At 46.5% G+C, this 21,484-nt stretch overlaps 1 protein-coding gene across 1 annotated transcript; it reads right to left on the reverse strand.

Annotated features, from left to right (window-relative positions):
- Positions 1-2,819: 2,819 nt before the first annotated feature.
- LOC127002495 (uncharacterized) lies at positions 2,820-15,448 on the reverse strand. The gene is made up of 6 exons (XM_050868505.1): positions 15,356-15,448; positions 15,016-15,167; positions 13,007-13,119; positions 12,301-12,393; positions 3,356-3,468; positions 2,820-2,997 (listed from the first exon to the last, which is right to left on the reverse strand). Exons 1-6 carry the CDS (start codon positions 15,446-15,448, stop codon positions 2,917-2,919), a joined length of 645 nt encoding a protein of 214 aa, XP_050724462.1. The 3' UTR covers positions 2,820-2,916.
- Positions 15,449-21,484: the final 6,036 nt, after the last annotated feature.

Below are 21,484 nucleotides of genomic sequence, written 5' to 3' on the forward strand. Positions count from 1 at the left end.
GTAACAGAAGGGTGTCGATCCAGTGCAGATGTAGCTAACAGATGTGGAGTAGAGGACCTGCATGGAAACAGTGCTCAGAAGGAAAAGACTCCGATGGTTTGGACATGTAAAGAGAGCAGGGGAGGACACAGTGCTGGGAGTTGTGGAGAGAATGGTAAGATAGGGTGTCCGGTGCAGATGTAGCTTACAGATGTGGAGTAGAGGACCTGGAAACAGTTTATTTTTTCCTTTTTTACATGTGACCTAAAGCGCCGGTAGGCTTTTTTTATTAGGAGCCTGATGGTGGACCCGAGCCCGTTATGGCGCAGACAATTGTTTATAGTGGCGCAATTATTATTGACTCATGCTGCCTCCCGGAGATCATTCTTGATTTCACTTGCATAGCATCTTCTTGAGTCCGGGTTGGTGGATAGTCTTCAGGACAGCATGTGGGTAGTCTTAGGCCCCTCGGCGGTGACTGAAAAATCCCATGTGGTTAGCGGCGGGTTCGAACCCTCATCATCATCAACCCTGCGAATGCGGGGCCGGCACGCTAACCACTCCGCCACCACCTCAGAAACATGGAAACATGGAAATGCAGGCAACATAAAGCCTATTGACTCATTACGAGATTGCCGGCTTTGGTGATTTAATCTGCTCAACAGGCACTTGGGGCCTGGGGAGCAGATGAAAGGACCTCGACATTGACGAGCAGATGAAAGCACCTCGATATTGAGGAGCAGATGAAAGCACCTCAATATTCAGTTTACTCCCGACGCAGCGAAGTGAAGGTCGATTCTATATTTGAAGGAGTTGATAGTATTCGCATTTACTACTTCTGAAGGAAGATTGTTCCAGTGACGGATGACTCGGTTTGAAAAGAAACTCCTTCCGATGGGAAAGACTCCGATGGTTTCGACATGTGAAGAGAGCAGGGGAGGATACAGTGCTGGGAGGTTTGGAGAGATTGGCAAGATAGGATGCGCAGTGCAGATGTAACTAACAGACGTGGAGTAGAGGACCTGGAAACAGTGCTCAGAAGGGAAATACTCCGATGGTTTGGACATGTGAAGGGAGCATGGGAGGATACAGTGCTGGGAGTTGTGGAGAGATTAGCAAGACAGGGTATCTAGTGCAGCTAGATGTGGATAACAGATGTGGAGTAGAGAACCTGGAAACAGTGCTCAGAAGGGAGACTCCTATAGTTCGGACATGTGAAAAGCAGGGGAGGATACAGTGCTGGGAGTTTTGAAGAGATTGAAAGTAAAAGGAAGGAGACCAGTTGGTAGACCTATGAAAACGTGGAGAAGGTGTATACAGGAAGACTTGGCAGTGATGGGATTGGATGAGCATCAGGCAGAAGACAGAGCAGAATAGAGGAGACCCATAAAGCGTCCAACCGCTCAGGAAGAGTGAAAACGGACGTTAAACGAAATTATGATGATGATGATGATATCTCATAATAGAAGAAGAAAATAACAGAACTAAGAACATTAAGTGACCTTGGATACGTTCAGTTCACTCCCGACGCAGTAAAGTTACTGTCAGTGGAAATGGAGTTGATCGTTTCCGCACTGACTACTTCTGCGGGGAGGCTGTTCCAGTGGCGGACGACTCGGTTCGAGGAAGGAAGTATGGAGGAGGGAGGGATGGGAGCGAGAGTTTTTATTCTTTTCGTTAATCTTTGTTCTCTCGTTCCATCTCATCCTTCCACATGCTCACTGCCACATATACTTCACTACTCTGTTACTTAACTTAAATTGCTGATCATTTCACTTGAATTTCAGATTAAATAAGTTAACTTCCTCTGCATTGCGCCACGTAGGGCTACAGCAGACGCTTTTAAAATTAGGAACAGCAGACGCTTTTAAAATTAGGAACAGCAGACGCTTTTAAAATTAGGAACAGCAGACGCTTTTAAAATTAGGAACAGCAGATGCATTATAAATTAGGAACAGCAGACGCATTATACATTAGGAACAGCAGACGCATTTAAAATTAGGATGAGTAATCACTTAAATTAACTTGAGAAACAAACAAAGATTAACATGATTCTGAGGGGAAGTAGGCACCCGTTTATTATATATATACACATGTCTGTACATCATCAAGACCCCAAGACCCAGACCAAGCATTCCTAAACGTATACTATAGTCGCAGCACACGAGTCTGAGGTCTTCGTTATCGTGTTCTGGCAACTTGCCATTACACATGCACACACACATACAGCTACATAATCAGCGACCTAATTTTTTTTACAACAGAGGAGTGGCCGAAAGATAGAGAAGAGCTGTGTGGGTGGAGCCCCCCACACGTGCGATGCATACTCCATACGAGGGCGGACAAGGCCCTTGTATATGGATAGCAGCGGTGCGGGGCAGAAGAACTGGAGGAGACGATACAGAACGCCCAACCTCGAGGAAGCTGATTTAGTGAGAGAAGATATGAGAAGTTTCCATTTAAGATTTTGAGTTAAGGATAGACCGAGGATATTTAGTTCTGAAGAATTATAAGGTGACAGCTGAGTGTAGTTGAAGAATAGGGGATAGGTGTTTGGAAGATTGTGTCGAGTTGAAAGGTGGATAAATTGGGTTTTTGAGGCATTGAAGGACACAAAAACCCAAAGGTTCCTTTTATACCAATCGGAGATGATAGCAAGGTCTGAGGTTAAGGATTCTGCAGCCTCAGTCTTATAAACTAAAACAGATTTTTACGACAATTTCAATAATATGATTAATACAGACAAATGTGCCCTATGCGTAGACTATCATATAACATCGTAGACGCCATGACGCCAGGTTGCCAGAGCACGATAATTCACCTCAGTCTAGGGTGCCGCGACGAAAGCCAAGGCTGTTACACAGAGACAGCCTTGGCACAGCACCACTATAACTCCTCCTCTTCATCTCTCTCCTTTCCCTTCCCTCCTCTTCCTCCTCACTCAGGCTTAGTGATGCGGAAGACGAAGACGAGACCCTCCTTGTCACAGAAATAGTTTGGGACGATGCGCCGCTCCACCTGAAGGAATTATGACCATCATTTCAAATACGTGACCTTCTCCCCCTGGCCAGCTCCTGACCATCTCCTTATACCAGAGTGTCGTGACAGGCGCCCATACAGTGAACAGCCCCGCCAGACAGAAGCCTCGATTAGAGTAAATGTTTTATTGTACCAACGTTGCCAGATAGTTGTACTCAGCCTCTTATATATTTACCAACTTCCGACTTCAAATATGTCTCCTGGGGCTCAAGAACTAGATTCATTTATATCTATCGTTAAAATAGTGAATTCCTGATGTTTCTTGGCAATAGTTAGGTGTCAAAAAACGGTAAATACGATGCTCTGAGTACGATAATCTGGCAACGGTGCTCCCTACCTTCTTCCACTTCCCGTCCGCCTCCAGCTGGTCCATGTAAGGCTCCAGCTTGTCCTTGTAGGAAGGCACGGTCTGTAGGAACTCATGGCGCATCACGATGATCACGAAGCCTCCTGGAGTGCCGGAGAGGAGGAACTCAGTTAATCATTGGGGCATACGCTAGGGGGCGCGTCGTCTAGCCCACCCTAGGGAGACCGCCTCAAGGTTTACTCCAGGCAAATATGAAGTCTCTATGTAGGCTCTTTCCCATCCTAAACGGCGCCTAAGTCCGCCCGTTTGAAAGGCCTCTCGTAAAAGTTGCTGGGATTACCATGAACTGTTTTGCGATCCTATAGTAGGAGTAGGTTGGAAGACACCTACCGAACGGGTGTGACCTACTCCCGGTGAGGATATATGGGAAGCGAGGAGGGTGCTGAAGCCCTTCAAAGACCCTTCCCATGCCCTCACTAACCGTTTCCCTTTTGTCTCATCAACACCAGAGAGCAGTTCAGCATGCTCTCTAAAGACAGTTCCTCTCTCTTTCTACACCACACTACATTCACACAACACACACACCTTGAAACCTTGAACCTCCTCCTTATCAATTTCTGCAACATTCGTGGTCTTCGTTCTAATTTTCATACTGTGGAAACCATCTCTCCTCCTCTAAACCTTATTTTCTCTTCCTCACCGAAACACAGGTTACTGAGGCTACTGACAGCAACTTCTACTCTGTTCCCTCCTACTATCTCTATCCTAAATTTTAATCCTAAGCTGGATGTTGCGCCTACGTGTGCAACGACATCACTTGCTCTCGTGCCCACGACCTTGAGTCTTCTGAATTTTCCACCATCTGGCTAAGACTTTATTGTCATTCTATTACTAAATACATCTGTGCTGTTTATCTCTCTCCTAACTCTACTAACTTTGTAAAATTCTTTGACTATTTGAATTCTAAAGTGGAGCACATCTTGACTCACTCTCCCTTCGCTGAAATCTCCATCATGGGTGATTTGAATGTTCACCACCAGCTTTGGCTCTCATCCTCTTTCACAGACCAGCCTGGTGAACAAGCCTACAACTTTGCTCTCCTCAACGACCTAGAGCAGTTGGTTCAGCACCCTACACGTATTCCCGACCGTTTTGGAGACAGGCCCAACATTCTAGACCTCTTCCTTACCTCTAATCCTTTTGCTTACTCTGTCAAACTGTTCCTCCGACCATAACCTTATTTCTGTTTCCTGTCCTATCGCTCCTGTACATCCTCTGGACCCACTGAAGAGGCGATGCTTCTGGCATTTTGCTTCAGCTCGGTGGGACGACCTTGTTATAGTAATTGTAGTATATCAATGGAAAAAAAAACCACGACAGATAGATCACGCTACCTTGTAGGAATGTCAGCTGTCAGTGTTTACCATCTCAGTTTGTATACAAAGCATTTCATCAAGCTTAGAGGTCACCTTGACATACGTGACCAATTGTAACTTCATTATTTTCCACTCTGTAACTCGTCACTCCTTCGAGAGAGCTCGCACGACACACACCTAGCGTCTCGTCTCTCTCACCCACGCTACGCTGTATCTTAGGTTAATAATATATTTCTTCTAAGACAGCAAGAGTTTCCCTTCACGCCCGCAAGTCCCCGCAACCAAGCGTTCACCGGTGGCAGACGGTGTCCCAACGCGCCCGAGCCCTTCGCTACCTAGTTGTCCTACGAGAGCTCCAAGCCACAAGAACTCACCAACAAATCCGGGGACAGGCGTAGAAGGAAGCAAGGAGTCAAAATCCCTGCTACAGGCCAACTACAGGCCTACGCACTTCTACAAGCTCTCTACAGGCCAACAACCAGCCACTCCCAGCTCACTCCAAGCCCTCCGTGGTACGCAGAAGGAGGCACTCCCCGCAGAGCCCACAAGCTCCAAGCAACACAGCGGCAACACCGGCGCTGCCGGGAGCATCGGCCCAAACCTCTTCCGGCAAACAGTCAACCAGGGCAAACGCGGACATCTCCCGGTGACTGCAAGCAGTACCCACCACCGTTACTACAAGGCGCCTTCTTAAGAGGGTACACACCCAGGTTGCCATATCTACAACCGCTGCCCCCACAAGTCTCAAAATAACAAGAGCATCGCAGCCGTCCTACGTCTGGCAGCAGTGTTCCGGCGCCCGCCCTGCCACGCACCTGCCCGACTACATCGTCAGCAGTTTCCAGCAGCCATTACGGGGGTTAGTCTCCATGCCATCAGTCAACCTTCCACGCGCTCCTGCCGCGGCCAAGGTCTTCCAACGCAACTCCATAGGCTCCAGGTACCCCATGAGCGACATCCTTCGTCACCAGCTCTACGTCAGCTGAATATTTTCGGTATTGTACCTGTTCCAAATATTTTAAAAGTGCAAACTCAGCAAAATTGCATCAGAGGCACGACTCTTTTATTTATGTGTATCTAACACTGTTAATCAGTCGTAATTGTGAGAGTAACGATCATTTGCATACGGTATTGATCCTTCTTGTTGTCTGTTAGCGGTAAAACTTCCTCAGTGTGCCCTTGCTCCGTTTTCTCTTCGCCGTTCGGGAGAAACCCGCACTTTAAGGGCATGCTCACTTATTTCTCCTAACCAAATAACGGCTGCGTTATTGGGTCATTATTTCATATAACCATAACATTATAACATTACATTATAACCTGACATTATAACCTTAACTTTCTATTACGTCTAACGGCCACCTTGCTTACCATCCCTTCTTGTTTTTAGGGGTACGGCGAAAACTTTTAACTCAGACGCGTTACGTTAATATTTACAGCAATTAAAATATGCTCATATATTGTAACTGATTTAAGCCATAATATGAACAAAGACACTCTCGCTAAACTCGGTGACACCTTTAAACAGTTAACGAGTCCCTCAGATAAGGAGGAAGTGGAACACGGTTCAGGCACCAATGATCTTAATGTTGTAAATTTACGTTCAGGTACTCAGTATTCCTCAATTCCAAACAGGGACCCTTCACCTCCGGGTTCTTCGGGATACTTAACCCCCACTCAACCGGTCACAATGCCTACCAATCCCCCCCCCCCCCTCCACCGATTCGGGTCATTCCAACTCACGCCAGTTTTCGACAGTTCTCCGGCAGCGAGTCAGATTATTCGGCTAGACAGTTCCTAGATCTATGTGAGTCTGCCATCGTAAATTCCTCCATTACGGAAGATCATGATAAAATTGCATTCATTCGGTCCGGGTTACTACCAGGCTCTCGGGCACTAAATTTGATGCAGTCCTCAGCGTTTGCTTCGGTGGACATTGGAGTAAATTATGAGATTTTTAAAAGGAATTTCATAAAAATCTTCGGAGGCGGGAGTAAACCAAGCTTCGTTAGACAGATCGCACACGGTTGAGCCTCCAAAAAAAAACCCTCAACAAAGCCGATTTGGGACGCCATGACTGAGGCAAATCAGCTGGCGGTTGATTGTGTCAAAAGTCTAGAAGACGCGCAATGGCTCTCAGGGGGCAGTATGCAAAAACACCAGGTGAAGACAGTCTTCGAGTTGCTTTTTTACTTATTTCATATTTCAGAGAAGAACCGCCGTTCTGCCCTTTCCTTGACCTTCAAACCGGGCGGGAAGTTGGTTGACTTCGTCTCAGAGTTAGAAGTCAAGGTTCAAGAACACACTCACCATCAACCCCTCACAACTGCCGCAGCATTGCAGGCACAAAGTAAGGCATCTCTCACCTGTAGTTTTTGCAAACAATCAGAACATTCCGAGAATTCTTGCTTCGCGAAACGTAGGGACTCAACACACTCAAGACACGGATCTGATAAGAGATCAGGAGGTTACAGGGGTGGCCATCACTCATCACACCGGAACCCTAGGCCAAACCATCAGCGGAAGGCTGCCTTTTGCCATGTCCACGGGAATTGTTTTCATGATTCAGACAGTTGTTATGCAATACAAAAGGCCAAGGAGGAACAGAAGAACAAGTCCTCGGCGGACAGTAAACCACACTCCTCCTCTTCTCAGAATAAAAAGGCATGACTTTGTGACAGCCCCAAGGCGTACATCCAAGTATCCCATAAGGACGATACTAATTGGGAGCAACTTGACTCAGTCACTGCCGCCTTGGGACGGACAAGCATAATTGCCCTCCCTTGCAAGGTGGGCAAAATTTCACTCACCTTAGCGGTAGACACAGGTGCAACAGTCAATGTAATCTCAGACTCCACTTACAGGTCACTGACACGACAGGCGAGAGGGGGAAATTGGCCGCTCCAAGAGAACGACCTGAATGTGGTAGGCGTGACAGGCACCACTTTGGGAATCCTTGGGCGAGTACCACTAACAGTCAGCTTACATGAAAAGGTATGTTCCTTTCGAGATTTCTTTTATGTATCTAGCAGGTTTGCCTTACCTGTGGATGGGATCTTAGGATTAAACGCCATGAAAGACCTGCACATAACCATAAACCCTGAAAGCAACGCGATCGTGTATCAAGGACGACGCATACAGGGGATGGTAAATCTACCGCCTATGTCACCTGTAATCCCGCCCTCAGAGGGGGAAAATGACCAACCCACCACAGACTCAGGGTCTCCCACCGCCCAAGTGTCACCTCTTACGGTCAAACCACACGAAAACATTACAGACTTGTGGCGGACAGTAACGGCAGTCGTAGAAGGTCCTCAAGTAGTTCCGGATCGTGCTGCAAAACTTGTTAAAATCCGGTTACCTAACTCTCCTCCAACGGGCAGTGATGTGTGTATCGACGGAGCACCACACATACACCGGGTGACGGTGGAGGTAACTCTCGCGATAGTCAAAGAGGGAGGTATTGCAGAGGCATTGGTAATAAACACGTCAGGATCCCCTGTATCCTTAAAACACGGGGTTAGATTATGCCAGTGTCTAGTGTATGGGAAAAATGTAGCCCCGGAACCAGCTGCATACCCTTCAGCCCAAGTCTCAGGCATAACCTCGGCGTGTCAGGCTTCTCCCGAACAAGACACAGCTAATTTAGAGGCATTCCTAAAAGTTGCACACAATTCCGAAATTAAGCCAACCTTAGTCCAAGCGAGCCGCTTGGAGTTACGCAGTGTGCTGAACACAGTCACATTAAGTTAAAACCCAATACCAATCCTGTATATATCAACGCATACAAGCTCCCCCAACAGTCAGAGGGAAGTAGTGCAGCAACTTATATATGATATGTTAGAACAAGGTGTCATCAAAGAATCGAACTCCCCGTGGAATTCACCCTTGTTTCTGGTTCTAAAGAAAGACGGTTCTTATCGTCCTGTGATTGATTTCCGGCGTGTGAACAACGCGAACGTGGATGATCAATTTCCGTTTCCCGTTCTTAGAGATCTTCTGATGTGTCTCGGTAGAGGAAATAAAGTCTTTAAAACTACCACCAACACCTGTTTTCCATAAGAACTTTCAGGGTCTGCAATATTTCTATTTTCCTCAGTCCTTCTATGTATCGGTAATCTGCCCGGAGGGTACCACTTATCAACGGGTTACTGGTCACTATGCCATAGCGGAAGCATGCTATATCCGCTCCACTAACATAACAACGTACCCGTCCCGGATCCGTCTGGTGTTCACGGCCAATATTTCCCATCGAGTGTTTCCTCTGCGGTCTCTCGATAACATTCACTTCTCCAGCATCTCTTATGTGACTAATTCCCTTAATTCATTATCTTTCGCAAACGAAACAGAGTTTGCAGAAACCCTGGAGGAAACGCTGCCTGAATACTTGCACCTCACCTACTTGTACCCTGGAACTTTTGTGCCAATGTTTCTGATGTTCGCCAGTCTCGTCGTCATGTGCTACCTTATTAGGAGGAACTCTGTCCTGCACGATTATTTGGTGGTTTAGACAAGGCGACAGGATGCAGGGAAGCCACTGGCTAGGTAGTTTTTTTTTTCTCACGCAAGACAAAGGCAAGAAATCTGTCATTTCTCCTGCTCCTGTACCTTACATTGTACTATGTTCCCACCTATTGGTGTTCTTCTTATTATTTTTTGGAATCTGGATGAGCATTTCATGTTCTGTCACTATGCCACTTGTTAACTACAGATATTTGTGTCTTTATGTTTCTCCATTTAGAGATTATTTCTCTGATTTATGTCGCACCCGCTGGTGTTACCTCTCATTATTTATGTCATTACTACACGAGCATTCCTGCTTAGCCATTGTTTTCATATACTTGTCCCATAAGCAGTCTGCTCAACATGTTCACACTATATCGGGTCCACTACTAATTAGATTTTTGGGGGGGTGTCGCGAGGTCGCGATCAGCGGTAGGTGACCGAGCAGTGTTATAGTAATTGTAGTATATCAATGTATTATTATTATTATTACTTATTATCACCACGGATTAGGCATGCAATATCAATGGAAAAAATCCACGACAGATAGATCACGCCACCTTGTAGGAATGTCAGCTGTCAGTGTTTACCATCTCAGTTTGTATACAAAGCATTTCATCAAGCTTAGAGGTCACCTTGACATACGTGACCAATTGTAACTTCATTATTTTCCACTCTGAAACTCGTCACTCCTTCTAGAGAGCTCGCACGACACACACCTAGCGTCTCGTCTCTCTCACCCACGCTACGCTGTATATTAGGTTAAGAATATATTTCTTCTAAGACAGCAAGAGTTTCCCTTCACGCCCGCAAGTCCCCGCAAATAAGCGTTACACCGTTACAACCTGAGGATGTACTTTTCCGATTTCCCGTGGAATGATTACTGCCTCCAGGAGAGAGACCCCTCTGTGTGTGCCCAGCGCATCTCAGAGGTGATTGTCTCTGGAATGGAGGCATACATTCCACGTTCTTTTTTTACTCCTCATACTAAAAATCCTTGGTTTAATCGTGCTTGTTCTCGTGCTATTAAAGATAGAGAGGCAGCTCACAAAAAGTTCCAGAGCCTTCGAACTCCCGCTAACTATGGCTTTTAAATTTCAGCCAGGAATCGGGCCAAATATATTCTCTGACTTACCAAAACTGCTTTAATCAATAGAAAATGTCAACACCTTGCTTCTTCTAATTCTTCTCGTGACTTCTGGCATCTAGCCAAAAATGTCTCCTCCAATTTCACTTCTTACTCTTTCCCTCTTTGCCTTAACCCTGACGGCAGCACTGCCGTCTCATCTGTCTCTAAGGCTCAAACTTTCTGTAAGAACTCCACCCTGGACGATTATGGGCATATTCCTCCTACTCACCCCCCCTCTGACTCCTTTATGGCCGTTATTAAGATTCTTCCAAATGATGTTTTCTATGCCCTCTCTGGCCTCAACTCTCAGAAGGCTTATGGACCTGATGGAGTATCTTATTGTCCTTAAAAACTATGCTTCCGTGCTGACACCCTGCCTGGTCAAACTCTTTCGTCTCTGCCTATCAATATCTACCTATCCTTCCTGTTGGAAGTATGCCTTTGTACAGCCTGTGCCTAAGAAGGGTGACCGTTCCAATCCCTCAAACTACCGCCCTATAGCTGTACTTTCCTGTCTATCTAAAGGTTTTGAATCAATCCTTAACCGGGAGATTCAAAAGCACCTTTCCACTTCCAACCTTCTATCTGATCGCCAGTATGGGTTCTGCAATGGGCGTTCTACTGGCGATCTTCTTGCTCTCTTAACTGACTCTTGGTCATCCTCTTTTCGCCATTTCGGTGAAACTTTCTCAGTTGCGCTAGACATATCGAAAGCCTTCGATAGAGTCTGGCACAAGTCTTTACTTTCTAAACTGCCTTCTTTCAGATTATATCCCTCTCTCTGTTCCTTTATCTCCAGTTTCCTTTCCGGCCGTTGTATCTCTGCGGTGGTAGACGGTCACTGTTCTTCCCCTAAACCTATCAACAGTTGTGTTCCAAAGGGCTCTGTCCTATCAGCCACTCTCTTCTTGTTATTCATCAGTGATCTTCTTTCAATAACAAACTGTCCTGTCCACTCATACGCCGACGACTCCACTCTGCATTATTCAACTTCACACACGACTCCAGACTGGAGGCTGCAGAACGCTTAACCTCACACCTTGCAATCATTTCCGATTGGGGTAGAAGAAACCTTGTGTCCTTCAATGCCTCAAAAACTCAATTTCCCCACCTATCAACTCGACACAATCTTCCAAACACCTATCCGCTATTCTTCAACAACACTCAGTTGTCACCTTCTTCAACACTAAATATCCTCGGTCTATTCTTAACTCAAAATCTCAACTGGAAACTTCATATTTCCACTCTCGCTAAATCAGCTTCCTCGAGGTTGGGCGTTCTGTATCGTCTCATCCAGTTCTTCTCCCCCGCACAGTTGCTGTCCATATACAGGGGCCTTGTCCGCCCTCGTATGGAGTACGGTATGCATATCACGTGTGGGGGGGAGGGTGCTCCACTCACACCTTTTCTGGACAGCGCGAAGTCTAAGGCTCTTCGTCTCATCAGCTCTCCTCTTCCAACTGATAGTTTTCTGCCTCTTAAATTCCGTCGCGATGTTGCCTCTCTTTTTATCTTCTATCGCTATTTTCACGCTGACTGCTCTTCTGAACTTGCTAACTGAATGCCTCCTTCCCTCCCGCGGCCCTGCTGCACACGACTTTCTACTCATGTTCATCCCTATACTGTCCAAACCCCTTGTGCAAGATTTAACCAGCATCTTCACTCTTTCATCCCTCACGCTGGTAAACTCTGAAACAATCTTCCTTCATCTGTATTTCCTCCTGCCTACGACTTGAACTCTTTCAAGAGGAGGGTATCAGGACACCTCTCCTCCCGAAATTGACCTCTCTTTCGGCCACCTCTTTTGATTTTCTTTTTCTCAGGAGCAGCGAGTAGCGGGCTTTTTTTATATTATTGTTTTTTTTTTGTGCCATTGAGCTGTCTCCTTTTTTGTAAAAACACTTTCACACTCACACTCACGCACGCACGCACGCACGCAAGCAGGCACACAGGCTCACTTACTCACTCACCGTTCTTTGCGACGCGCACAACGTCGTCGAGGCCACTGTGTGAGATGTGACCTTCGCCCATACCGCCCGAGGTGACCACCAGGTCGTATGTGTCTGAGAGAGAGAGAGAGAGAGAGAGAGAGAGAGAGAGAGAGAGAGAGAGAGAGAGAGAGAGAGAGAGAGATGTAAAAGAAAAATACGTATATTAATCTTTACATATAAAACAACAACAATAACAATAATTCCACTCACACAACTCTCCTGGACAGAGTGGAGTCTAAGGCTCTTCGTCTCATCAGTTCTCCTCCTCTTACTGACAACCTTCTACCTCTTAATTAAATTCCGCCGCTATGTTGCCTCTTTTTCTATCTTTTATCGATATCTTCATGATGACTGCTCTTCTGAACTTGCTAACTGCATGCCTCCCTCCCTCCCGCGGTCCCGCTGCACACGACTTTCTACTCATGCTCATCCCTATACTATCCAAAACCCTTATGCAAGAGGTAAACTCTGGAACAACCTTCCTTCGTCTGTATTTCCCCCTGTCTATGACTTGACATATTTCAAGAAGTGTATCAAGACACCTCTCCACTCGAAATTGACCTCTATTTTGGCTACTCTTTACTTTTATCTTTTATGGGAGCGGCGAGTAGCAGGCTTTTTTTTGTACTCTTCTTGTTGCCCTTGAACCGTGTCCTTTGATGTAAAAAAAAAAAACTACTAATACCTTTGGGCACGGTGGAGTGTCCACTGCCGATAAACTCCAGGAAGTCGTTGGTATAGATGCCAGTCTCCCGCTGCTTCATCATGCCCTCCGACGGGTCCACAGCGTCTATGTGCCTGTGGGAGCGGCTGTAGTAGTTGTAGTAGTAGTAGAAGTTATAGCAGTAGTAGTAGTTGTTGTTGGGAATCAGTAAATTTACCCTACCCAACCGTTAGGTCACTCGCAAAGTGAATAACAAACCCGTCAGACAATGCCAAACAAACAAGTGCTTACCAGCTTTTAGGTGGTGAAGGTATCCAACAAGCAACTCCAGACAGCCGAACAAATAATAATCCTACCGGATCCGTGTAGTAAAATCTATCTGTCTCAAATAACTGCTGGGGGCACTTAGCTGAGAAGCGGGTTTCAAAAGATATTGTTGTCTCTGAAGTCTCGTTGCCGGGTGTAGTATCCCTCAGTCAGTTAATAGAAGGCACACTGCGTCCGATTTAATGGGTGGGCTGCAGTGCCTTGGTCTTTACTTTGTGAAGGCCGGTGGTGGAGTGAGAGAAAACCAACCACGTGGGTCTGAAGCGATATTTTTAATTTCTCTCGCCAGGTGGCGTGGCTTTCCTCTCTTTTCCATCGGTTAAATTATCCTTGCTCTTTAATTTTAATTCAGCAAGAACAATTAGTTATTATTTCATGAAAGGAAACACTTCACTATTGTTATTCCTTTCATGGTAAATGTGGTTAGTCTTCAGGCAGTGAATAAGTTGATTCTGTCTCGGTTTGGGAGCCGATGACCGATGTATTCAAGTATCATCCAAGGCTTATTTGAGCTCAGACGATACTCATAGTTGGCTTGAACTCTCGGCCCGAGACTAGTTCCATAAGGGAAATAGTTAATTTGTCTAGTCCCCCGGTTAACTGCCCTAATTCCTAACATAGTATAGTCTATCGATTTTAACTTGAGCCCTTGGGCGCGACACAAGGATTCCCCACGAGACCGCGCTGGTGCCACATCACTCCATTACTCTCCTCAGAGAGGGTGTCTCTCTCTCTCTGCATGGCTGCGCAGGGCGCAAGAGTGATATCTACTTCATTTGTCCATTGTGGCGTAACGTTGAATGGTGCGGCCTGGCGCCTGTTGCCAAGGTCCGTCAGGCGGCAAAGTTGCATGAGCCACGTTGCCAAGTGATATGGAAGGTTTACTGAGTCGTTGTCTTTCCCTCTAATCCCAGGTCGAGTGCCCCAGTCTGCGGGATCTGCGAGAGCAGTACCTCTCCCGGTGTCGTGATGTACATGGAATTTTTCCTTTCCCTAATGCTGGGTGAAAAGGCGTTCACCCCTGGACATGACGTCATGGGGTATCTGCAGGAGATGGGCATCCTCCATCTCTTGTAGGGTCTCTTTATAGAAAGTTCTTTGTATTTAACTAATGCATTTTTAATAAACATTTTATTATATATTAAACTAGTGCTATATCTGAATGGACCATTTCAAAACTATCTTCCTAATAACTTTTATCACCCTTAGAATATTTTAATTATTTGCCTTCCATTATATTACTCCGGTGCCATATGACCAAGATGTTGCGGCGCCATGAAAGAAACTCTAAATCAATCAATCAATCAATCCTCTATCCCAAGCCATTCATAACACCACGCAGTCGTATTATGAATGTATGTAAATTCCATAAATAGATAACGTACAGACTAACAGTGAGACAAAACGTCATGCGCAGGTCATCGCTAGATCTGTAAACAATGGGGGTTTCCCCGGGCCAAGTCACAGGGCTCAATTTTAAGTTAGAGTTGATGTACTATAGTAATGCTGCCCTGCCTGCTCCCAGTTCCCACCCAGCGCCCCTGCCTCTACACAAGCAGCTGTAATTTCCAACACATCATCTTCATCTCTTGGCGTTAGACTCGTGTTGAGGCTGAGGCACTGGCAGGCAGGAGGCAGTGGACTGGAGGATATTTAAGTATGGTGACCGGACATCTCCCTGTCTGCGGCCCTGCGGCACCCACCTGAAGCCTTCCCGGTGGAGTTCGCGGCCCACGCAGCCCGTCCCAGCGGCCACGTCCAGCACCCTGGCCTTAGCTCGCCGCTCCGGGGGTACCCAACGCAGCGCCTCCTCCAGCGTGATGGCGGGGCCACGGTACCCGCCTTTCCAGATCATCTAAGGGGACGGGGAAGCGGGTGATTACAGGTGGGTACCCCAGGGGCCGCATCACTTCACTCCCGGACCTCAAGGAGTAGTCGCCGGTTTAACGCAAAATCATTCCAGCGATACCCCATGATTCTGCGTAGGCACTTGGTACCGAAGGCATCTCTCTCTCTCTCTCTCTCTCTCTCTCTCTCTCTCACCATCTCCTCGTAGTTCTCGGACCACTCGTTGTAGCCTACCACCATCTCCTCCGGCGTGACCCCCGGCCTGTGGACTTTCGCGATCACCCTCATTGCCACGTCGCCCCGACTGCCGCACTCAGACATTATCCTGCAGCAGGGAAGAGACGGGAGAATCACAGGCAGGGCATGACTACAGTACAGTACGTACAATTCCTTTATACATCCTTTATATATTTACAATGGTAGGTACAGTTTTCAAGCCCCGCGCCGCACTCCTCGCTGATTTGCCGGCTGGCTCTGAAGCTCCGCCCACCTCCATGGCAAGTCTCGCCTCTCTCTCTCTCTCAATCTCTCTCTCTCTCTCTCTCTCTGGAATGGAATAGACTAAGCAATCACATAGTTAGTGCAGCGACGGTAGCTTGGTTTGAGTAGACTGGATAGCTACATGGACGAGGATGACAGGTGACAGTGAGGTGTGGGTGCAGTAAGGCTCTCCGGCTTATTGCTCGGCCAGCTGAAGTTGCTCACTCTCTCTCTCTCTCTCTCTCTCTCTCTCTCTCTCTCTCTCTCTCTCTGTGTGTGTGTGTGTGTGTGTGTGAGAGAGAGAGAGAGAGAGAGAGAGAGAGAGAGAGAGAGAGACTGATCAGGGTGTTATGAATGAACTACACACACACACACACACACACACACACACACACACACACACTCCCAGGCGGCACGCTCTGACAGGGCAGTTTGAGCCTGCTCAGGCCGGATTCTTTCCGTTGACTAGGAGTGGTTACTATCCCCTTGAGCAAAGGGGATGGGGTGTGTGGTGTGTCCTGGCAGTACACATAGATCGACGATAAAGAGCACTTGCTCATGTCGGGAGGGTACCTGCTGCTGGCGATTACGAGACCAACGCGTGATCAGGTCGTGGTGAATTACACACACACACACACACACACACACACACACACACACACACACACACACACACACACACACACACTTTACACGTGGCAATTCCTGGCCGGCAATACACCCGCGACGATCTAGCGGCTAGACCGGCTGAGTGCTCTCGGGAGAAAGTACCTTCACACGTGGGAGGAGCCGCCGGGAGCATCAAGACGTAAACTGCTAGTAAATGCAAGGGCATGAATGCACCCCAGACACCCCAAAAGGCTACTACCATATCTTAAAACCACAATGAGTTTGGTCCATCAGCCTAATATTGTAGAAATACTTTAAGTAAACGAGTTTTATCATAAGTAGTATTGATTGATTGATTGATTGTTTATTGTTGCATTTAACAACAAAGGAGAAGGGAGGAACATGCCATCCCAACCCCCAGGCATTACATAGTGTGATTATATAATACACGAAAATAACCGTTCCTTATACCTCCTTCGATATCTCGCAAAGAGATAAACATTTCCCGCAGTGTTGCTGCCACTCTCTCAAAAGTTGTTTTGCGCAGACTCTGCTTCTTGTAGAGCTTATCTTGTGGGTCCCACAAGTGTCGATGCTGTCTCACTTCCTCTAGCAATGCCACCTCGGCCTCCCGGCTCCAAATCTTATTATCTGCATCTGTCATTCTTGTTTTATTGGCGCCGACATGTTGTTTACCTGGTCGCCAGTCGGCAATATAAGACGGACACGCTCAGCTGCAGAGAACTTGCCGCGAGAAGAGCTCCCAGACCCAGACCCAGACCAAAAATGCTGCCGCGCCTGTATTCCCAGCCGCTAAGAGCCAGGTGTAAAGCCGCCTTTAGAGGTGAGGTTCGTGATTTAAATGAGAAGAGATCGCAAGAAGAGAAGAGGGAGTTTTTTTGGAGAGTAATGGATATGAAAGTGAGAAAATAGTTCATAGGGTCGAGAGGAAGAAGGGAATAAAACTAACAGAAAAGGAGGAAGGGTGGAAAGTGACATATATGAATATTAATGGAATAGTTTCATCGTGGATAGAATTAACGACTATTTGAGAGACAAAGAACCTGATATTGTGGGGCTGACGGAAACTAAGTTGTGACTCATTTGAGGTGGTGGGGATTGGAGAAGGTGCAAACAACATATGGAGGAGAGACAGAAAGATAAAACAGGGAGGAGGTGTGATGTTGATGGTTAAAAAAGGCATTAGGGTGGAGGAGGTAATTGAGGGTGAAGGCTTGACAGAGGTGTTGAAAGTGAAAATTGTGGGTGCTGAAGGAAGAAGGAGGCATTATGTAGTAGGGTATGTGCCCCCATGAACAAGCGTATGGGGTTGCGGGAATATAAACAAATGATACAAGAGACGGTGAGTTGCAAGGATGAAATGTTGAGGGCGTGTGAGAGAATACTTATAATGGGTGATTTCAACTGCATGGAGGTGGAATGGGAGGATTGGGAGACGCAGGGAGCAGACGAGTCGTGGGGAGGAAGGCTACTGCAACTGGCAGTGGAACATGTGCTGACTCAGTGGATCAAGGAACATACCAGATTCGGGAAAGAAGGCGAGGCATCAAGACTAGACCTGGTATATATTTAGTTAGGCGCCGGAAATAATAGAAAATCTTAACGTAGATTGTCCAATAGCGAAGAGTGACCATGAGGTTGTGGAATTTGAAGTATTAGAAAAGAAAACGATTGACGGAAAAGAAAATCACAAAATTGGGAGAAGCAACTACTGTGAATTTGTTAGCATGAGAACCTTTTTTGAAAATGCAAATTGGAGTGGGCAGTTCAAAGCCAAGAGTACACAGGATGAGTGGGAGGCGTTTTTAAAGCTATACAAGGAAACCGAAAATAGATATGTCCCCAAGGTAACCAAAAAGGATGTTGGTAAAAAGGAGTGGTTTAACAAGAGATCCGAGATAATTAGAAAGAGAAAAGAGGAAGCTTGGAAGGGATGGAGGAGACGAAGAAGAATTAACTCGTGGAACGATTTCAAACAAGCAAGGAATGAATATACAAAGATTAGAAGAGAAGAAAAAAGGAAATATGAAAAAGATATAATCGACAAGTGAAAAGACCTACCCAAACTATTTTATAGACGTGTGAACGGCAAATTAAAGAACAGAGAAAAAATCGATCAACTGAAAATGGATGAAACCACATATGAGGACCCAGCAAAGATGGCAGAGGTGATGAATAACAGCTTCCATAGAATTTTACAAAAGAAAAATTTGTACAACCCCCGGGCCAAGAAAAAGGAAGGGTTATGCAAGAGATTCAGTTAACGGTGCAGGAGGTCAAAGAAAGTTTGAACAAATTGGATGTAAGAAAGGCGACGGGGCCGGATGGAGTATCAGGGTGGATCTTGAAAGAAGGTAGTGATCAACTTGCAGAGAAACTGCACTCCATAATGAGTGCCTCTCTGAGTGAAGAAAAGGTACCACAAGATTGGAAGAGAGCAAACATAGTACGGTACCGATTTTTAAGGGAGGCAAGAGAGCGGACCCATTAAATTACAGACCGGTATCACTCACTAGTGTGGTTGCGAAGATATGTGAAAGACTGGTTAAAAACAGGTGGCCGGATTTCTTAGAAAGTGAGAAAATTATATCGGATTTCCATCGAGAGAGAGAGAGAGAGAGAGAGAGAGAGAGAGAGAGAGAGAGAGAGAGAGAGAGAGAGAGAGAGAGAGAGAGAGTGCACACGTTCACACGTGAATGCTGATGAAGGAGCGGAACATCAAAGTCTCGACTCTAGATAATACGCCTCGTCTTCTCTCTGGTGTTATTATTTTGTAGTGATATCTTGGTTTAACATGTGTTACATACACATGCTACATTTATTTTCACCTCTTAATTATCGATAAAGCCTCCCTTACACTTCCTGAATAGCAGTGAACCTCTCCGCCACTCACACCCGAACACGACGAACATCGTTTATTCACAACAACACTTGAGTAGCACTACTGCGACGTTGCCGGTTGGAGGGAAGGCTTACCACAGTGGGTACAGGAACTCTTTTCATAAATTTTTCCAGGAACATCAACAGCTCTCTCCTCCTGAATTTTGCAAAATCCAGAAAGTTGAGAATTGCGGGTTCCTGGTACCAGAGACCAGAGCTGCACCGCTGGACTTGATATAGCGATGCCGGAGGTGTAGCTAAGGAGATCGACCACATTCTCGTAAATACTCGTTGGAGGATCCTTCAGAACTGCAGGGTTTACCGGAGTGCTGCGTTCTTTGCAACTGACCATAGGCTTGTTGTTGCAACACTCAAGCTTCATGTTAGGTCAAAGAATCTCGAGATGCAACACTACTGTGTTCCATCTCGAGAGGCTGAAGGACCTGGCATGTGCTCAGGAGTATGCAGTGACGGTCTCAAATCGGTTCGATGTGCTCAGCACCCTGGAAGACCCTGTAGAACTGTGGAATACCTTCAAACGTAAGACTCTGCAAGATGCCGAGGAGTGCACTGGAGAGCGCCCGAGATCTAGGAGTGCCTTTGCCTCGGTGGAGACGTTGGATAATATTGAGGAGAGTCGCGCTGCCAGACTTGCTGGGAAGCGGGACCAATCTAGGTCTCTGTCGCGTATGACTAAAGCTCTCCTGAGGAGAGACAAGGGAAGGATGTCAGGAGTCTCGCTGAGGAAGTCGAGGGCCATTTAAATGTGAATGACCCCCGACCTGCTTATCGAGCCGTGAAGATGCTCCGCTCCAAGTCTCCCTCTTATTAGGTGAGCACTATCCGAACAGCTGACGGCTGCCTCGTGTCTTACATGAATGGGCAGAGGGCACGTTGGGCTGAGAACTTTGAGCAGCTGTACATGGTGGACTCTCCACGTCGGCAGCTTCCAGTTGCTGGGTTACAAGTGGTGGATGCTGACCCACCCATTGCCGAAAGTTCATCCTCTCTGGTTGAGGTCAAAGAGGCTGTGGCTAAGTTGACGGGTGGGAAGGCACTTGGCATGCTGTCCGGATCTTCAATCAACCTTAACTTCAGCAACTTCGGTCAACAGGGGCACCGGGAGGCAGCATGGGCCAAGCAAGTCATACATCACGCCAGCCACCATAAATAAAATTAGCTTGCGCCACTAACAGGCTGGGGCCGTCTATAACGCCCCTCAAAAAACCCTACCGGCGCTACAGACAGCACCAAAAAGTGTAGCAAATCTGAGGCATTCCAGTGGAAAACAAGTTCGCGGTCCTCGGCCTGTGTTTCTGGAGTGACGGGAGGAAATGTTGTGGGCAGCCCGGCGTGGCGATAAATCTCATCAGTGTATTTTAGTCTATCCGATCCTGATCTGCGCATGCGCAGAACCCAATGTTTACTATCACAGAGTGTTGATATTAGTTTGTCCAGGCAAGATGGCGGCAATACAGCATGCTAGTTTTTATGAGAGAATGGCCAAATTCCAGGATGACATTCAAGGGTTATCACATTTATCACAATTACCGACATACAAGGGGTATAGGTTATCACATTTATTACATTTACCGGCATACAAGGGGTATAGGTTATTACATTTATTACATTTACCGACATACAAGGGGTATAGGTTATCACATTTATCACATTTACCGACGTACATGGATAGACACTGCTAATAGAAATTTTAGATCAGAATTTGAAATAACGGGTTATCAGATGTTTCACAAAGACAGAAGGGGCAGAAAGGGAGGTGGAGTTGCGCTATATGTTAAAGACTCACTTAAATGTTTAGTTAACAACTCAGTCAAAACTAACATGGATTCAGAATCAGTTTGGGTGGACGTTTACAAAGGGAAAGAAAAACTAACTCTAGGAGTTATATACAGGCCACCCAACCTTAACAGGCAGAACACGAGTATATTACTACAGGAGATTGGCAGGGCGAGTATGAGTAGAAATGTCTGCGTAATGGGGGACTTTAATTATAGGAATATAGACTGGGAAGATCTAGTGGGTGACCTGGAAGCCGAGGACTTTCTTGAAGTTATACAAGATAATTTCCTTAAGCAGGTAGTTACTGAGCCTACCAGAGGAGATAACATATTAGACTTAGTCCTAACCAATAATGGGAACTTGCTACGTGAGTTGGAGGTGGGCGGAGAGTTAGGAAATAGTGATCACAGAACGGTTCGTTTTAGCTTAGACTGGGCGGTAACCCGCGAACCAAACCCAGTGTTAGTGCCAGATTTTAGAAGAGCAAACTACGAGGGGCTTCGAAGACATCTTGAAGGGGTAAACTGGGATAAT

This window comes from Eriocheir sinensis, chromosome 23, assembly GCF_024679095.1.
Source record: "Eriocheir sinensis breed Jianghai 21 chromosome 23, ASM2467909v1, whole genome shotgun sequence".
Taxonomy (NCBI): domain Eukaryota; kingdom Metazoa; phylum Arthropoda; class Malacostraca; order Decapoda; family Varunidae; genus Eriocheir; species Eriocheir sinensis.

Coding starts and splice junctions, on each gene's coding strand:
- LOC127002495 (XM_050868505.1), bottom strand. CDS start 15,448: ATGAGGGTGATCGCGAAAGTCCACAGGCCGGGGGTCACGCCGGAGGAG. Junction 15,168..15,355: donor CCGAGAACTACGAGGAGATG/GTGAGAGAGAGA, acceptor CCGTCCCCTTAG/ATGATCTGGAAAGGCGGGTA. Junction 3,469..12,300: donor TGTGCGCGTCGCAAAGAACG/GTGAGTGAGTAA, acceptor CCGGCACTCCAG/GAGGCTTCGTGATCATCGTG.